General features: G+C 49.9%; 1 protein-coding gene across 6 annotated transcripts in view; it reads right to left on the bottom strand.

The window, feature by feature from the left end:
• Window positions 1-668: 668 nt before the first annotated feature.
• The window catches only part of FRMD4A (FERM domain containing 4A), a 372,469-nt gene continuing 359,583 nt past the window's right edge, over window positions 669-13,554 (bottom strand). For 5 of the 6 annotated variants that reach the window (XM_058022117.1, XM_058022116.1, XM_058022115.1 and 2 more), the window contains 4 exons: window positions 13,163-13,327; window positions 10,622-11,481; window positions 8,151-8,247; window positions 669-4,365 (listed from right to left, as the gene is read on the bottom strand). In XM_058022117.1, the coding sequence (XP_057878100.1) occupies window positions 4,263-4,365; window positions 8,151-8,247; window positions 10,622-11,481; window positions 13,163-13,327 (1,225 nt within the window). In that variant the 3' untranslated portion in view covers window positions 669-4,262. Of the gene's footprint in view, window positions 4,366-6,350; window positions 6,423-8,150; window positions 8,248-10,621; window positions 11,482-13,162; window positions 13,328-13,554 lie in introns of all 6 variants that reach the window. The other variant, XM_058022119.1, reaches the window with a different exon arrangement.

Genomic DNA, 13,554 nt, shown 5'->3' on the forward strand with positions numbered 1-13,554 from the left:
TGGGATCAGTTTAATGGAGGGGAGGAGGCTCCATGGAATAAATGGAAGGAGCAGGAAGCACTGGGAAGTGTGGGAGCCCCATGTGGGACTCTGTGGCTGCTGGAAGCTGCCTGTGGTTTTGAGGGGTGCTGCGGACACCAGAGATGTGTCAGTGATGTCCCCAGCCCTGTGCAGGGGTCGCTGCTGCCCTACTGAGCCAGCAGGGAAGTCACTGCTCCCTTGGGAAGTCACTTCCTTGGAGCAGGGGGAATGTGCTGGTGCTGCAGCCTGTCCCACAGCTGCTGGCATTGCTGAAACAGCTTGGCATCCAATCCATGTGAGTGAGCATTAATTTTAGTTATTTCAGGTTGTTTTTTGGAAGTAAATATTATTTGTGACTTTGCTTCCCACACTGGTGGGACATCAGTCACACTCCTGGTCCTCCTGGGCCCGGTGCTTGGGAGAAGATGGCATGGAGGCAGCATGGATGTGCTGGGTGCTGAATCCTGAGGGATCTCTGAAGGAGATTTTTTGGGGCTTTTCTGGGGGAGTTCCAGTGTTTGCTGCAGTCAGCCAAGGAGCAGGTCCCTCAGGGACACCCTGGCCAGCTGTGCACACATCTGGAGCAGCATCTCTGGCAGGGGTAAGGATTGCCTGGGCTCTGCCCTCCCAAAGAGACCATGGCAAGGTTTCATTTTGAAAATGCTTTAATAAGGAAGTGTTGACAACACCGTTTTGCAAAATGTAAAGGTAACTATACAAATTCTTAATACAAAAAGAATAAATTAAAAGCAGATTTTTTTTTAATTCTGCAACTTTTTCTACAACATACATATTTTTTTCCTTGATTACAGTTGAACAGAATCCAGTAAAATCATTTTCCATGCTCTAAAGTCAATTTCAGGAGAGACCTAATTTTTTTCTTCTTTTTTTTTTTCCTTTTTTTTAAACTAGAGAGTCCATTTTACACAACTTGTAATAAAACTATTGACATTAATATATATGTAAAACTTTACATCTAGTTAACTAAGCAGTAACTGGTCATCTGATAGCACCTGAATGGGGATTGGCTATGCCTGAAACTAAAACTAATACAGAGTGAAAACAAATTGGACTGATTCAACATTTTCAACACTCGACTGCATATAATATCATTTAAAAATAAACCCTGCCTCCCAGCACAGCCCCTGCAGGGGCTGTCCCCTGGCTCCTGCCCACACAGAGGGAGTGTCAGACACAGAGACTGAACGTGGTTGTGGCTTTATGGCAGATGGAGCCTTGGAAAATAAAAAAGTAAACGAGGGGTTAAGTTGGTAGTCAAGTGCTTGTCTATAATAGCTATGTATATGCCCCTCCGTGTTATACTTAAATATGTTAATCTCATATGATTAACATTTTATGTACATTTGTGTTTAATTGAATTGAGCTAAACAGTAAAACCTGTTTTACTTAATCTGTCTTTACTACCAGACTGGCTGCTCACATGTGCCTTGATTGCAAACCAGAAAAGCAGAACACAAAGCAAAACTCAATCCGTTTCTAGAAAGCTTCTTCTTCCACTCCAGCCTGTTTGCAATTCAGGCTAAATATTTTTATTTCCCCCTCCCCCCTAATTTCAGGGCTGCCACCTTTTAACCTTTGCTGCAAAACTGCAGAGCTGGTCTTGGAGGAATTAATGTTTCTTCCTGTAGTGCCCAGAGGCCTCATAGTGCCGCTGTTGTTGAATTCTTTTTAATTAAAAGAAGGTACACAGAAAAAAAAAAACAAACCCAAACCACTTACCAGGGAAATTAAAAAGAAAACAGACAGTTGCTCAGAGCCCCTAAAAATCCTTGGGCTAAATTATTTGCTGTAGCTTAATTTGGTCCTTATTTAATCCTTTTACTTCAGCTACCAAATTTTATCAGTAAATGTCATTAATCAGTACTATCTCTTATCCAGCTAAAAATCCAATTAGGAGCTTGAAATAATTCCCATGTTAAAGACCCCAAAGCACAAAGAGATGGTGAAAAGAGCATTTTGCTTGTCCAGATAAAGGCTGCAATCTCACCACTGGCTGTTCTTCCAGAACTGAAAGCAAGGCTTCAATTACTGTCACGGTGCACTGCACTCCTGGCTGATGCTTCAGGGAGGCCCAGAAGCACAAGGTTTGTGTGGTCACCTTTGTAAACCCTTTGCCAGGGTTTTTGTGGGTTTTTCTCAGAGGGATAATTCATTTATGCTTCATGTGTGAACATAAAAGAGTTTCCTTACAATGGCATTATGGAATGGTTTGTGTTGGAAGTGACATCATCCAGTTCCAGCCCTGCCATGGCACAGGGACACCTTCCCTGGACCAGGCTGCTCAGAGCCCCATCCAGCCCTGGCTCTGCCACAGGTTTCCCTGGACAAATAACAGCCTTTATATATATAATAATTATTATAACTGCCTGTCCTGCCTGATCTCTGCAAGGCCTCCTCCCCACCTCACCAGGGATGCAAAGCAGCAGTGCAGGGAACCAAAGCCAACACTTCTGGTGTGAGTTGCAGAAAAGGAATTAGCATGAGCTGCTCGCATTAATGTTTAGAAACCCCATCGTTTTTCAAAGCCTAATTACACAGAACCCATTCTCTTTTAAAGCCTGGAATGCAGTTTTCCAGCAATCTTAATACCAAAAGGTGTGGCAGCCCCCCAAGTCGTGGTGTTTAATTTGAAACGTTTCGCTCTACTTTGTCTGGTAGACGCTGTTGTTATTCTTGGAACACACACACTCACACACACATACACACTCTCACACTTTTTTTTTTTCCTTTTTCCTTAAACTAAAGCTAACTTCAGTTTCTGCTTTTCACAAAGTAACCCCCTCCAGCCGTTTCTGTTAATGCCTTTCCCATAGGAAATCATCGTTTGCACGCACCGACGGGGGCAGGCCGGGCGCCGCCCCCATCGAGTGGCAATAAAAACAGCATAGCACCGCAGTGAAGACTAAGACGTGCCAGCTTCAACATCCACCTAGATTGTGCACTTGTTCCTTGCTTACAAAAGTGTCTTTGAGGCCTTTGGAAGTTCCATGGCTTGACATGTATAAAGCATTGCTCTAAAGTACGTGTAAACTCGCAGCTCCTTCCAGGCCGCGCTCGTGCTGCTCGTGCGGCGCCTCGCTCGGTCGCTTCCCCTTCTCTCTCTCCCAAGGGGAAGATTTCCCTGTCTGCTGGATGTCCAACCCTACTCCAGGAGCCTTCCAGGGGCTAGAGCAGCTCTCCCACACGGCAGCACACGGGTGACGAGCCCTTTGCTACACTGGTGCTAATGAAGGGAAGAGGAGTGGGACCAATACGTGAACGCAGCTTGGCCGTGTCAGCTCGATGTGCTTTCCCTTGTGCAGAGACAGATCCCAATTCATTGGCCAGGTCTGCTTGTGGAAAGGTTTTTTTTGGCAATTTTTATCTGTATCAAATCAACCAGTACAATCCCAACCTCTCCATGTATTGGTGGGCTCTGTGCCAGCCACAGAGCTGCTGTGAGTGCAGTACTCACCTCTGCTTTAGGTGATGCCTTTGTAAACCTTGTGTGTCCAGTCCAGGAGTGGCTCGCAGACAGCGATGCTGTGACACCAGCCCAGACCTCGGGTGTGTCTGCAGCACTGGGGGTTCTTTTGCTTGTGTGTAGGTGGGCTCCAAATGAAGAAGGAAATGCCATTTTGCAGGGGGTGGTCGTGGCTGCCACTGAGTTAAAGAAGGGAGATGTTCTTGTAGCTAGAACTTGCTGAGCAACTCATCCTGCCAACGGTGGTGTGGAGATCTTTGGCAGTGCTGACCTGATTGTGAGACTGACACAGCTCTGAAGTGATGGGATTTACTGTTTCAGAACAGATGCACTTTCAGGAATATGGTCTCCATTTCTCAGCCTCTGTCCTGCTCCCACCCCCTTCAAACTAATGCTGTTGGCTTCAGCTTGCAGGTCATGGAACTCTTGCTGCTGTTACATGCTGTGGAACACTAATCTTTGATAGAAGCCTTGGAAGGAAAGGAAACCCAGTTTTGAAACTGGCTCTCCAGATGGCTGCTCCTCTCTGCCCCGTGGCCATGGGAGGGATGGGCACCCTCTGGCAGGGGGATGTGCTGCTCTGCCAGGGTGCATGGCTCAGGGCCGGCGTTCCACAAATGTTGTCTGGAATTGCATCGTGAGAAAAGTGCTTAGAGTTGAAGCTGGTGCTGGGTGACAGTGCATCTGGGTAAGGCAAATGAGAGGCAGTGAGGTGATCTCAGAATGGCATTGATGTGATTAACTTGAGGTCAGGGGTTCACACTAGAGTTCCAGGCTTGGCTTTTTCCTGCCCATACCACTGGACATCTGCTAATTCTGGATAGAGGGGAGAATCCAGGAAACAGCTATCATTGTAGTTCCTGCAGGAGAAAGGAAGCTTTGTTAGGACAGTGAAAAGTTCAGCCATGAGCACAAAACATTGTGTTATGGGTGGAGAGGAACACAGGGTATTCACAGACCCCACTGCACTCTGCCTGTGTCCTCTTCCCCCCTGCCCTGGGTACAGCAGCAGTGCTGTGCCTCTGCCCTGCCTGAGGCTCTGCCTGCTGTCCTGCTCAGCAGGAAGGTGGGATACAGATTTTTCTATAGGATGCTCTCCAAGGAGCAACTCCTTAGAGCAGCTCACTCAGACATGGGCTGCATCACCCAGTGGGAACAATGAAGGAGGAAGGTGGTGGCACTTTCTGTAGCACTTCTGCTCTGGGCAGAGCCTTGTCCATCACTGAGCAGTCCCAGAGTGATGTGCCTTTCCAGGGATGCACCAGGAGGGGACTAGTGAGGGCATGCCAGGTCTGATGTGGGAAGGACCATGTTTTGCTGTCTGGCTTTTTCTTTGCCTGTACTGGGTAGATGAGACAATTCATAAGAATTTTCTCTGCTATTTATGTTAAGAGCTCTACCCAGCATCAGCTCCTGGCTTAGGCTGTGGAGCTTCTTCTGAAAGGAAAACGGGTCAAAATCTGGATCTTTTGAAAAGTGACTGCTCTATCTGTGCAGTCACAGCCAGAACTGATGTCTCTCCCTCACACTTTGATTTGAACCAACTTCCAAAGTAGAGACTGTTTTGAGGCCAAAGGCAGGAGATGCATATTTTTTCTGTTTACTGCAGGATTCTCACTGCTTCCTGCATTCCCTCCCCACCTCACAGCACTGATCTCACATCTGGTGCAATTCCTTCTTCCTCTGCCCTGTTTTCCACCTGGTTTCCCTGGGATTGGTGTCTGAGAGGAACCTGAGCAAGGGCATTGACATTTGCATGTTAAAGAGCCTTTTGTTTCCCAGCTCAGTGCTGGAGCACAGAGCTTTATGGGATAACTCTAGAAAGCTGGGCTTGAGGTACTTGACAGATGCCAGCTGTGAATGGATGTAGATTCAAATGAGAGTGTCAGACAGCGATGGCAGTTTAATTAAAACAGAAACACTCTGAGGGTTTTTTTGTTCCCTCCACCCTTCCCCCTCTGTGTTCCCACAGAAATGGGGCCAGGGCTGCTCCTTGTTCCAAAAAACCTCTCTGCTGGTGCTGCTGCTGCAAACAGCCCCAGCTCTGTGGCAGGGAGGGAGGAGGAAGGTGTGATGGAGCTGTGGCTGGAGGGAGCCTGGGAGCTCTGGCCAGGGCTGCTGAGCTCACCCTGGTGTCCCCAGCAGGCCGCTCCCACTGTCCCCACAGCTCTCTGCCCACGCTGCTTTCAACTCTCCTCAGCCACAGATTTGTTCCCTCCCCAGCTTCTGTGCCCGTTCAGCCTCGACAGGGACACAGAGCAGGCTGGGCCTGAGGGGAGAGCAGGGACACAGAGCAGGCTGGGCCTGAGGGGAGTGTGGGAATACAGAGCAGGCTGGGCCTGAGGGGAGTGTGGGGACACAGAGCAGGCTGGGCCTGAGGGGAGTGTGGGGACACAGAGCAGGCTGGGCCTGAGTCCCTTTCACAGGGATGGCAGGGACACAGAGCAGGCTGGCCCTGAGTCCCTTTCACAGGGGAGGGCAGGGACACAGAGCAGGCTGGCCCTGAGTCCCTTTCACAGGGATGGCAGGGACACAGAGCAGGTTGGCCCCATGTCCCTCTCACAGAGAAAGGCAGGGACACAAAGCAGGCTGGCCCCGACTCTCTTTCACAGGTAAAGGCAGGGACACAGAGCAGGCTGGCCCTGAGTCCCTTCCACAGGGGACAGTGCCACAGCCTCTCTGGAAAGGCACAGAGGGTGGAATGCTCCCCAGCCCTGCAGGGAGCTGGCTGGCACACAAAGGGGCACAGAGCTGAAGGGCAGCTCCAGCAGGAGGCCGGGCACTGCGCTGTGCTCACCGAGTGTGGGGCAGGAGGAGGAAAGAACAAAACGTTCCCTTACTATACCTCTATTCATCAGTACTTTGGTGGGTTGGAGACTGAGACTCATCCATAGTGGGTGAGTTGTCTGTTGCTTCTCTGAACAAAGGAGAGCCAAAAAGGAGGAAAGAGGAGAGAGGAAATGTTAAAGAAAAGAAGTGACACAGACATTGTTAACGAGCTTATTAATCCAGTGGGGAAACAAGTTGATGAATCATCTTTAGGAAAAGTTAGTGACACAAAAACATGTTGGGGAGAAATGTCAATCTGTGGAGTCGTGCTGGGAGGGCACAGCCACTCCTGCAGTGGAGGAATCTGTTGTGCATCTAATGGCAGACTGGGTCCACTCCTGTATTTATACACACACACCTTGGGTGCTGTGCTCAGGTACAAAACAAGTGTTGATTTGTCTCCACTTCTTTTAGGGCCTTGGCTATAAATATAGATAGCTTCACTTTCACCAGCTGAGAATTTAGCTTAAAAGTATTTTTGCTGTGAGAGGCAAGGTGCAGGACAGCTTGAATGGAAAAATAAGAAAAGCTGAGATTATCCAAACAGATGTCTCGGCTGGCTGCTCACCAGTTTTAATTCTGATCATCATCGAGTTATTTAGAAGAATTAGAATTGGGATGGAGACTAAGATTTGAATTTAGTCTCAAACCCTTAATAGTGGAAATTGCAGTGTATGGTTAAGGCAGGTACCATTTTGCCTATCTTGCTATCCCATGACTTTTGGTGAAATGGGACCAAGAACATTCTCCTGTTCTAAAGCTGGAAGCACATGCAAAGACCACGTGAGACTGGATGTCAAATGTGTGAATTTAAAATCCAGGAAAGCCTAAGGGGCTGTGGTCATGGTTCTCCTCAGCTCCAATTTAAAGTGCAGTCACAAACAGTGCTGGAGTAACCAGAGGTCAAACCTGGTCATAGGTGACATGGGTAATTAAAGAGCAGGAGGTTTTCCAGTGGCTGCACAGTGAAATGTTTTCAAAGTTAGTTCCAATTCATGACTCAGGGTATCAGCTCTGTTTTCTATTCAGCATGAGGGTATTTTGAGGACTGTAGTGTCAGATCTAGCTGATCTCACCAAAGTCTCATCCCACTGGATGTGCTGAGTTAGACGGGATCTGGAAATGACCTTTGTTTCACATGGCAGGACAGAATTGCTGGACAGAGAGTGCTAGAGAATGCCCATGGGAGCTTGTAAAAGGTTGTTTATTTACTCCTGGAACTCCCTGCCTTGCAAAGAGGTGCCAAAGAACACAATGACTGTATTTACATTAGTAATGGCTATGGGTGTGTAATGCTTCCCTCACACTCTGGTGAAGCACCTTCATGTTAGTGGTAGCTGAAAAAAGATGCCCTTAAAAGTCATGAAGACACATTGCTGGGGAAAACTGAGCAGAAAAATGGATTGCTGCACACACAGGTATGGCAGGCACTGAACCTTGCCTTTTCAACAAAGTCTTGGTGTGCACAGCCTGTTTTGTGATGGCTGCTAAAAAAGAAACATCAGCTATTTCAACATAGGAAGAAGACTGGGGGAAGGAGCCTGTCCAAGCAGGAGGAACCTGCAGGGCTCCTTTCCTTGTGGATCTGACACTGCATGGAGCAGTGCTGGGTGTGGATGACTCAGCCTTGTCTTGCTCAGCCTAAACCAGAGCTCCACCACCACGAGAGCACAGGTGGGGACTGGAAATGCTCTATGTGGATGTAGGCTATGGAGCACATGGGAGACATTCCCCACAGCTGTGCTGCTGTGTGAGGAGCTTGTTCTCACTGGGAGGGAGGGATTTGGATTCTGTGAGCTGCTCCAGAGCCACTCACCCAGTCTGCCAGGTGAGGATGTGGTGGGGGCTGCCCGGCGGCGTGGCTGCGAGCTCGCTCGACGGCGTGGAACTCCTCTGGCTGTGAGGTAAGGCAGCTGGAAAACAACCAAGGGTGGGGAAAACCACTGGTGAGGTGAGAACACAAAGGTCAGGGTGCTTCAGAAGCATCAGCTGGTCAGACCAGCAGGAACATGTCTGGCTGTGAGCAAACACAGCCTGGGACAGGCCTCGCCCCGTTCCTGGGTGACTGTGCCTGAGCACAGGAGCAGAGCCTGTGCTGACACTGCTGCACATCCCGGGCTGGATCTGCCCTCAGCTCTGCAGGAACACTCAGTCTCCAGCTCAGTCCAGCCACCCAGGCTCTCCTGATCCTGCCTGGCACACACCTCACTTCTCCCAGCACAGAAACTTGGTTACTGCTGCCTTCAGGACTCCATAATCCTGAAGTGGAGGAGCTCAGCCTGCCAGGGCTCAGCCTCCTGTTTCCAGGGGTGGTGGGAGATGCTCCATGTCCCAGGAGCCAGGGCTGGCAGTGGTGAGAGCCTGGACAAGTACACTGCTGTGAAGATTTCAAAAGCTACAACTCCTTTTCACTGTGCGTTTGTAAAAAATGCCTGTCTTTGCTGACAGTCCTAATAGGGACCAAAGGAAGGCTTAGCATGACTGAACCAAGACAAAAGCAAGCTGGACTATAAATGGGCACTGGCTCTTGGGGGAATTTCCCTGGTGAGGGTGCAGCAAATAAAACCACCTCACTAACCTTTATTCCTCCTCAAGTCTATACAGTGACCTCTGAATTGAACACATGCCTAGAATGTAATACATGACTAGAAGTCTCATCCTCTTTGAAGGACAGTGTGCAGCCCAACTGACCTATCAGCTGAAATGATGGAGGCTTCTACCTGGCACCCCTCTCTCTGCTGGTAAATTCTTTAGCTGCTGCCAAATGACACCTAAAGGGCAAAACAAATTTTAATCTGCTTCTGGAGCTGACAGCTCCTGAGGTCAGTATCCTCCCATAATTGTGACTGGGAACAGACTCTGAACACAAAACCAATCTATGCTGCCAACTGGTCAGGCCATGCTGTGATTACAGAACATTCCTGGGCTGCACAGGTATCAAATTTAGGTTTAAAGCCCCAGCTGAGTTAGGGAATGGACTGACCAACAGTGATCTTTATTTGCTGTCACCCCAACCCACCATTTTCCTGAACTGGTACAATTTCCAAGGCTAACCAAAAGCTTTCCAGTGTTCCAGAATTTTCTCTTGCTGCATGGAACAGAAATGCCCATCAACCAAAGGGAGGAGGACAGATTTTCATAGGGGGACACAGGATGGTTCCAGCAGCTGCTCAGTTGTGTGTTTTCCACCCCTGGTACTCCTGTGAGTGCATCACACATCAACCAGCCCCTTCTTGGGCAGCTGCTGGTGGCCCACGAGGAGCCTCTGACTCCTCACTGGAGGTGGCAGCGAGTGCAGGGCCCCCCTGGTGCCAGTGTGGGGGTCACCATGGACTGGGCACCACGCTGGGATGGCAGAAGGAGAGCAGCCAGCATGGGTGGACAATGCACTGCTCTGCCTGGGGGCAGTGGCAAGTGCAGCTGGGGCAACGGTGTCTCCATGCTGAGGCTGAGCCACGTGCCTCAGATCTTTAGCAAGTCCTTGATCTGTCCACACAGGCTGGACAAGGAGTGACTGATGGCTAGTAAATATTTAACCCTGGACTGTTTCACACACATTGTAGCCTTCCTTCTCAGTGTAATGAATCTGACTGTTTTCTTGCCATTTAATATTAACAGCCCAGAGGTGTACGTAACATATATGTTTAATATTAACAGCAATGCTCTGTACATAACACAGAGGCAAAATACTGCACAAATTGCAGCACTCTCAGTTTCAGGGTATTATCAGCAGAGTTATTGGAGCTGCATGGGAAAACCAAGTCTCAGCAGTGCACAAAGATGTCATTGCTCAAACATTTTCGTGGGGGGTGGAGGGGCTGGGATGCCCCACTTAACCTTTCTCATACTTTTGGTGTTTCAGTGAGTACATATATTCTCCTAGTCTGTGCTGAACCCCTGCTTGCTTCATTGCACCTCTCGCTGTGATTATGAATAGTGATGCTCCCATAGCTTTGTCACCTTCAGCCTCTAGTGCCATCACCCAAAACCCAACTGCACTCTGAGGAAAGACCTGGCAATAATCAGGCTTTGGTCCCTATCTGTCCTTTGAGCCAATCATTGAGAAGTGATGATTTCCATGGAAGTTTCCAAACATTCCCAGTTATGAGTGTCTTGGACAAGGCTTGCCCCTCAATGTTACACCTCCAGGCTTGGTGAGCAGTGTGTGCAGGCCAGATAACATGCTGTGTCCTGGCACTGCTCTCCAGCTGGGGTGTAACACCTGGCATAGACCCGGGCTGAATGAGGCTCCCGTCCCTCCCGCCCCTGCCTGGGCCTGGCTCTCACCTGATGTTGCTTTACACATCTGAGGCATTCTCGTGACCCGGCTGTGTGCCACAAAGGTGCTTTGAGAAGATGTGCTGTACTGGGAGCTGCTGTCCGAGGAGGTGGAGCTGGTGTGCGAGAGGTGGCTGTGCTCCTTGTGGGAGGCCGTGGAGCGCTGGTACCAGAGCCGCAGCTCGTCCGACACCGCAGTCCTGCCCGAGCCCTTCTCGTGGCCCTCCCTGCCCAGAGATGGAGTCCTTATGATCTGGGAGCGGGATGGGGTGAGCCTGACAGAGTCCACTTCATCCCCGTGCCAGTTCTCCTTAAACATTCCCCCTGCTGTGTAGGAGTTGGAGGTTTTGAATTGTGCTTTCACGCTGTAGTGTCCCTCCTGGTCGTTCTCCAGGCTCCGCACCACCACGGGCGTGGAGCTGCCCTCGATGTACAGGGGATACTCTTTGATCCTGTACTGGGAGGAGGGCTGGCTCTGGCTGTGCAGGTAGACACGGTGGTGTCCCGTCCCGTTCCTCGCAGCCAGGTTGGGCATGCTCCCTGAATTGGAAGAGACCAGGTTTCCTGCTGATTTGTGCCTTTGCCTCTGCCGCTCTCTGGCTTTCGACGGGGAATCCTCTGCCAGGGTGGAGTAGTTGGGGTTCATCTGAGCAGGGTAGTAGTGCTCCGAGCTGGAATGGCTGGTGCAGGAAGAGCAGTCGTCCATGGGGTCAGAGCCATTACTGCTACGAGTCCTTGGGGTGTAGAAATCAGGGCTCCCTGTCTCATTTTCTGAGCCCAGGAGCTTTCCTTGTGACTCCAAACTGGAGCTCCGGTGTCTAAAGTGCTGAGCTAAGCTGTGCAGTCTGGTTGGGCTGATATCTACTGACCTGCAGGCACCAGGAAAGAAAGCAGGCTGTAAGTCAACAGGTTGAATTGTTCCCCATCCCTGCCCGTATACAAAGCCACCAAAGGAATCTGAGGGCATCGAAAACCTGAACCCTTCCAGCACTGCTTGGGGCTGCTGCCTGCAATACAATCTGCTTCCCTGCTGCAGGGCTTGAGCTGATTAGGTCCTGTTCCTGTTCCTCTCCAGTTCCTTGGTGGTGACATTGAGTCTGCAGCACCACGAGGGACATAAACCCCTGCCCAGTCCAGTTCCTCTGTGGCATGCCACCCTGGGAAAAGCCCAGTCTGAAGGGTAAAGCTTGGGAACCTCAAGCCTTGGCACCTCACAGACCACAAATGTGATGAGATTCCCTTGCAAGTGGCCCATGAAAATCCTGCGTGGGTACAATCCACCTAATAAGAGACAGATAGACAGACAGACTGTCCACACTTAGCCCTGAGCATTGTGATTTCTCCACTGGTCATTGAAAAAGTCACCCCTTGCCAAGCAGCTTGGTGCTGCTGGGGCACAGCCATGGGTGATGCATGTCATTGGTGACAGCCCTTCAGGCAACCACCCCAAATCACAGTTTACAAGGCTTGACTCATGGCCAAGTCTGGGAGGTCTCTATTCATCCCAGCTGTTTGAAGAGCTCCACCCATCCATTCAAGGAGCAGAAACACATCTACGTGATGGATGGCTAAGGCAAGGGCATGCAGCTCATGAATGAACTACAGACTGAGTAATGGTTGTTTCAAACACCCAAATGTCCCCTACTCAGTTAAGGCCACTTTTCAAGCCCTGTGCCAAGCTCATTTCTCATACAGCTTGGCTCCAGGGTTAACAGACATTGCACCATTGAAAGGTACCCTCAGCCAAAAGTTTGTAACAAATTTAACCCAGAGCTTTAATGCCTTGTATTGTCTGTGCCCAAGGCTGATGTGTTGGCATAACTCTTGATTTATTCTGAGCTAAATGATGGTAGCACTTCCCCTTAGGGCAGGACAGAGATCAGAACACAGCTCTGGATCAGTTCTGCTCCCCGCAGTGGCCATGGTGCTTGCCACAAAAGCAAAAGAGCAATGAAGTTGAACAGTTTGGACAAATCCTGCTGAAAATCACAGTCAAGTTTGGCCCCACATATCCAATCATCTCCCTTACACACTTCAGCTCTTTCCTCTGTCAGCCCTGGACTAAATTCCACTGCCACCTGGGTCCCTGGCTGGATTGCTCTTGATCTTGAAAACATCACACATAAGCAAACATTATATGCACGAGGGAAAATTAACACTATTCAACATTTTGTATCAGCCAAGAAGCAACATGTTCTCTCCAGCTGAATCCATGGAGGAGTTTACTGCAGAACTCAGCAGTAGCATCAAATGCATTTTAAAAGTGGCCTGTAGAACCTATAAACAGTCTGAGATGAAAGGTCCTAGCAGAAGAAGAGCTTGATCACTTCAGGAGAGGGATGAGGGGCAGAATCATGTTTATCTGAAGGGATTTCAGGATGTCAGTTCAGGAGAGACTCTAGTGGCACAAGCACATGAGCCTCTTATGTGAGCAGGACTGGTTAGTGTCCTTTCCTGAACTGGGAATTAATCCATACCCTGAGGGAAGGATAAAGCAAGGCCAATTTATTTCAGGGTAAGCAGGGTGAGGCTGGGGCCGGGATCACTTACCTCGTGGAGTGGACGTAGTGCGGGCTGCGCACCCGCAGATCCGGCGTCGACGGCATGCTGGACTGGGAATTCCAGTGGGGAAGGCTCCGGATGGGGCTGTTCTGCAGTGAGCTGCTGCCTCCTGCCTCAGCACAGCTCCCGCTGCTGGGGAACCGCTTGTGGCTGCTGCAGAGAAACACCCTGCCTCAGCTCTCCCACAGGAATCGGGGCAAGTGGCTCCCACACATCCTTCCAGATCTCAGGCACGTGCCTGGGATCTTGCAGGGGCGAGTGGGAGCTGGGTCAGCTGCTGTTCTGAGCTTGTGTCCCGGCCCTTGTGGTGCCATAGGTCAAGGCCAAGTCCTGTCAAAGCCCTCAGATGATCCACCATCCAACCCTTCTAAATGTTTTGT

The sequence above is a fragment of the Melospiza georgiana genome, chromosome 4 (assembly GCF_028018845.1).
Source record: "Melospiza georgiana isolate bMelGeo1 chromosome 4, bMelGeo1.pri, whole genome shotgun sequence".
Taxonomy (NCBI): domain Eukaryota; kingdom Metazoa; phylum Chordata; class Aves; order Passeriformes; family Passerellidae; genus Melospiza; species Melospiza georgiana.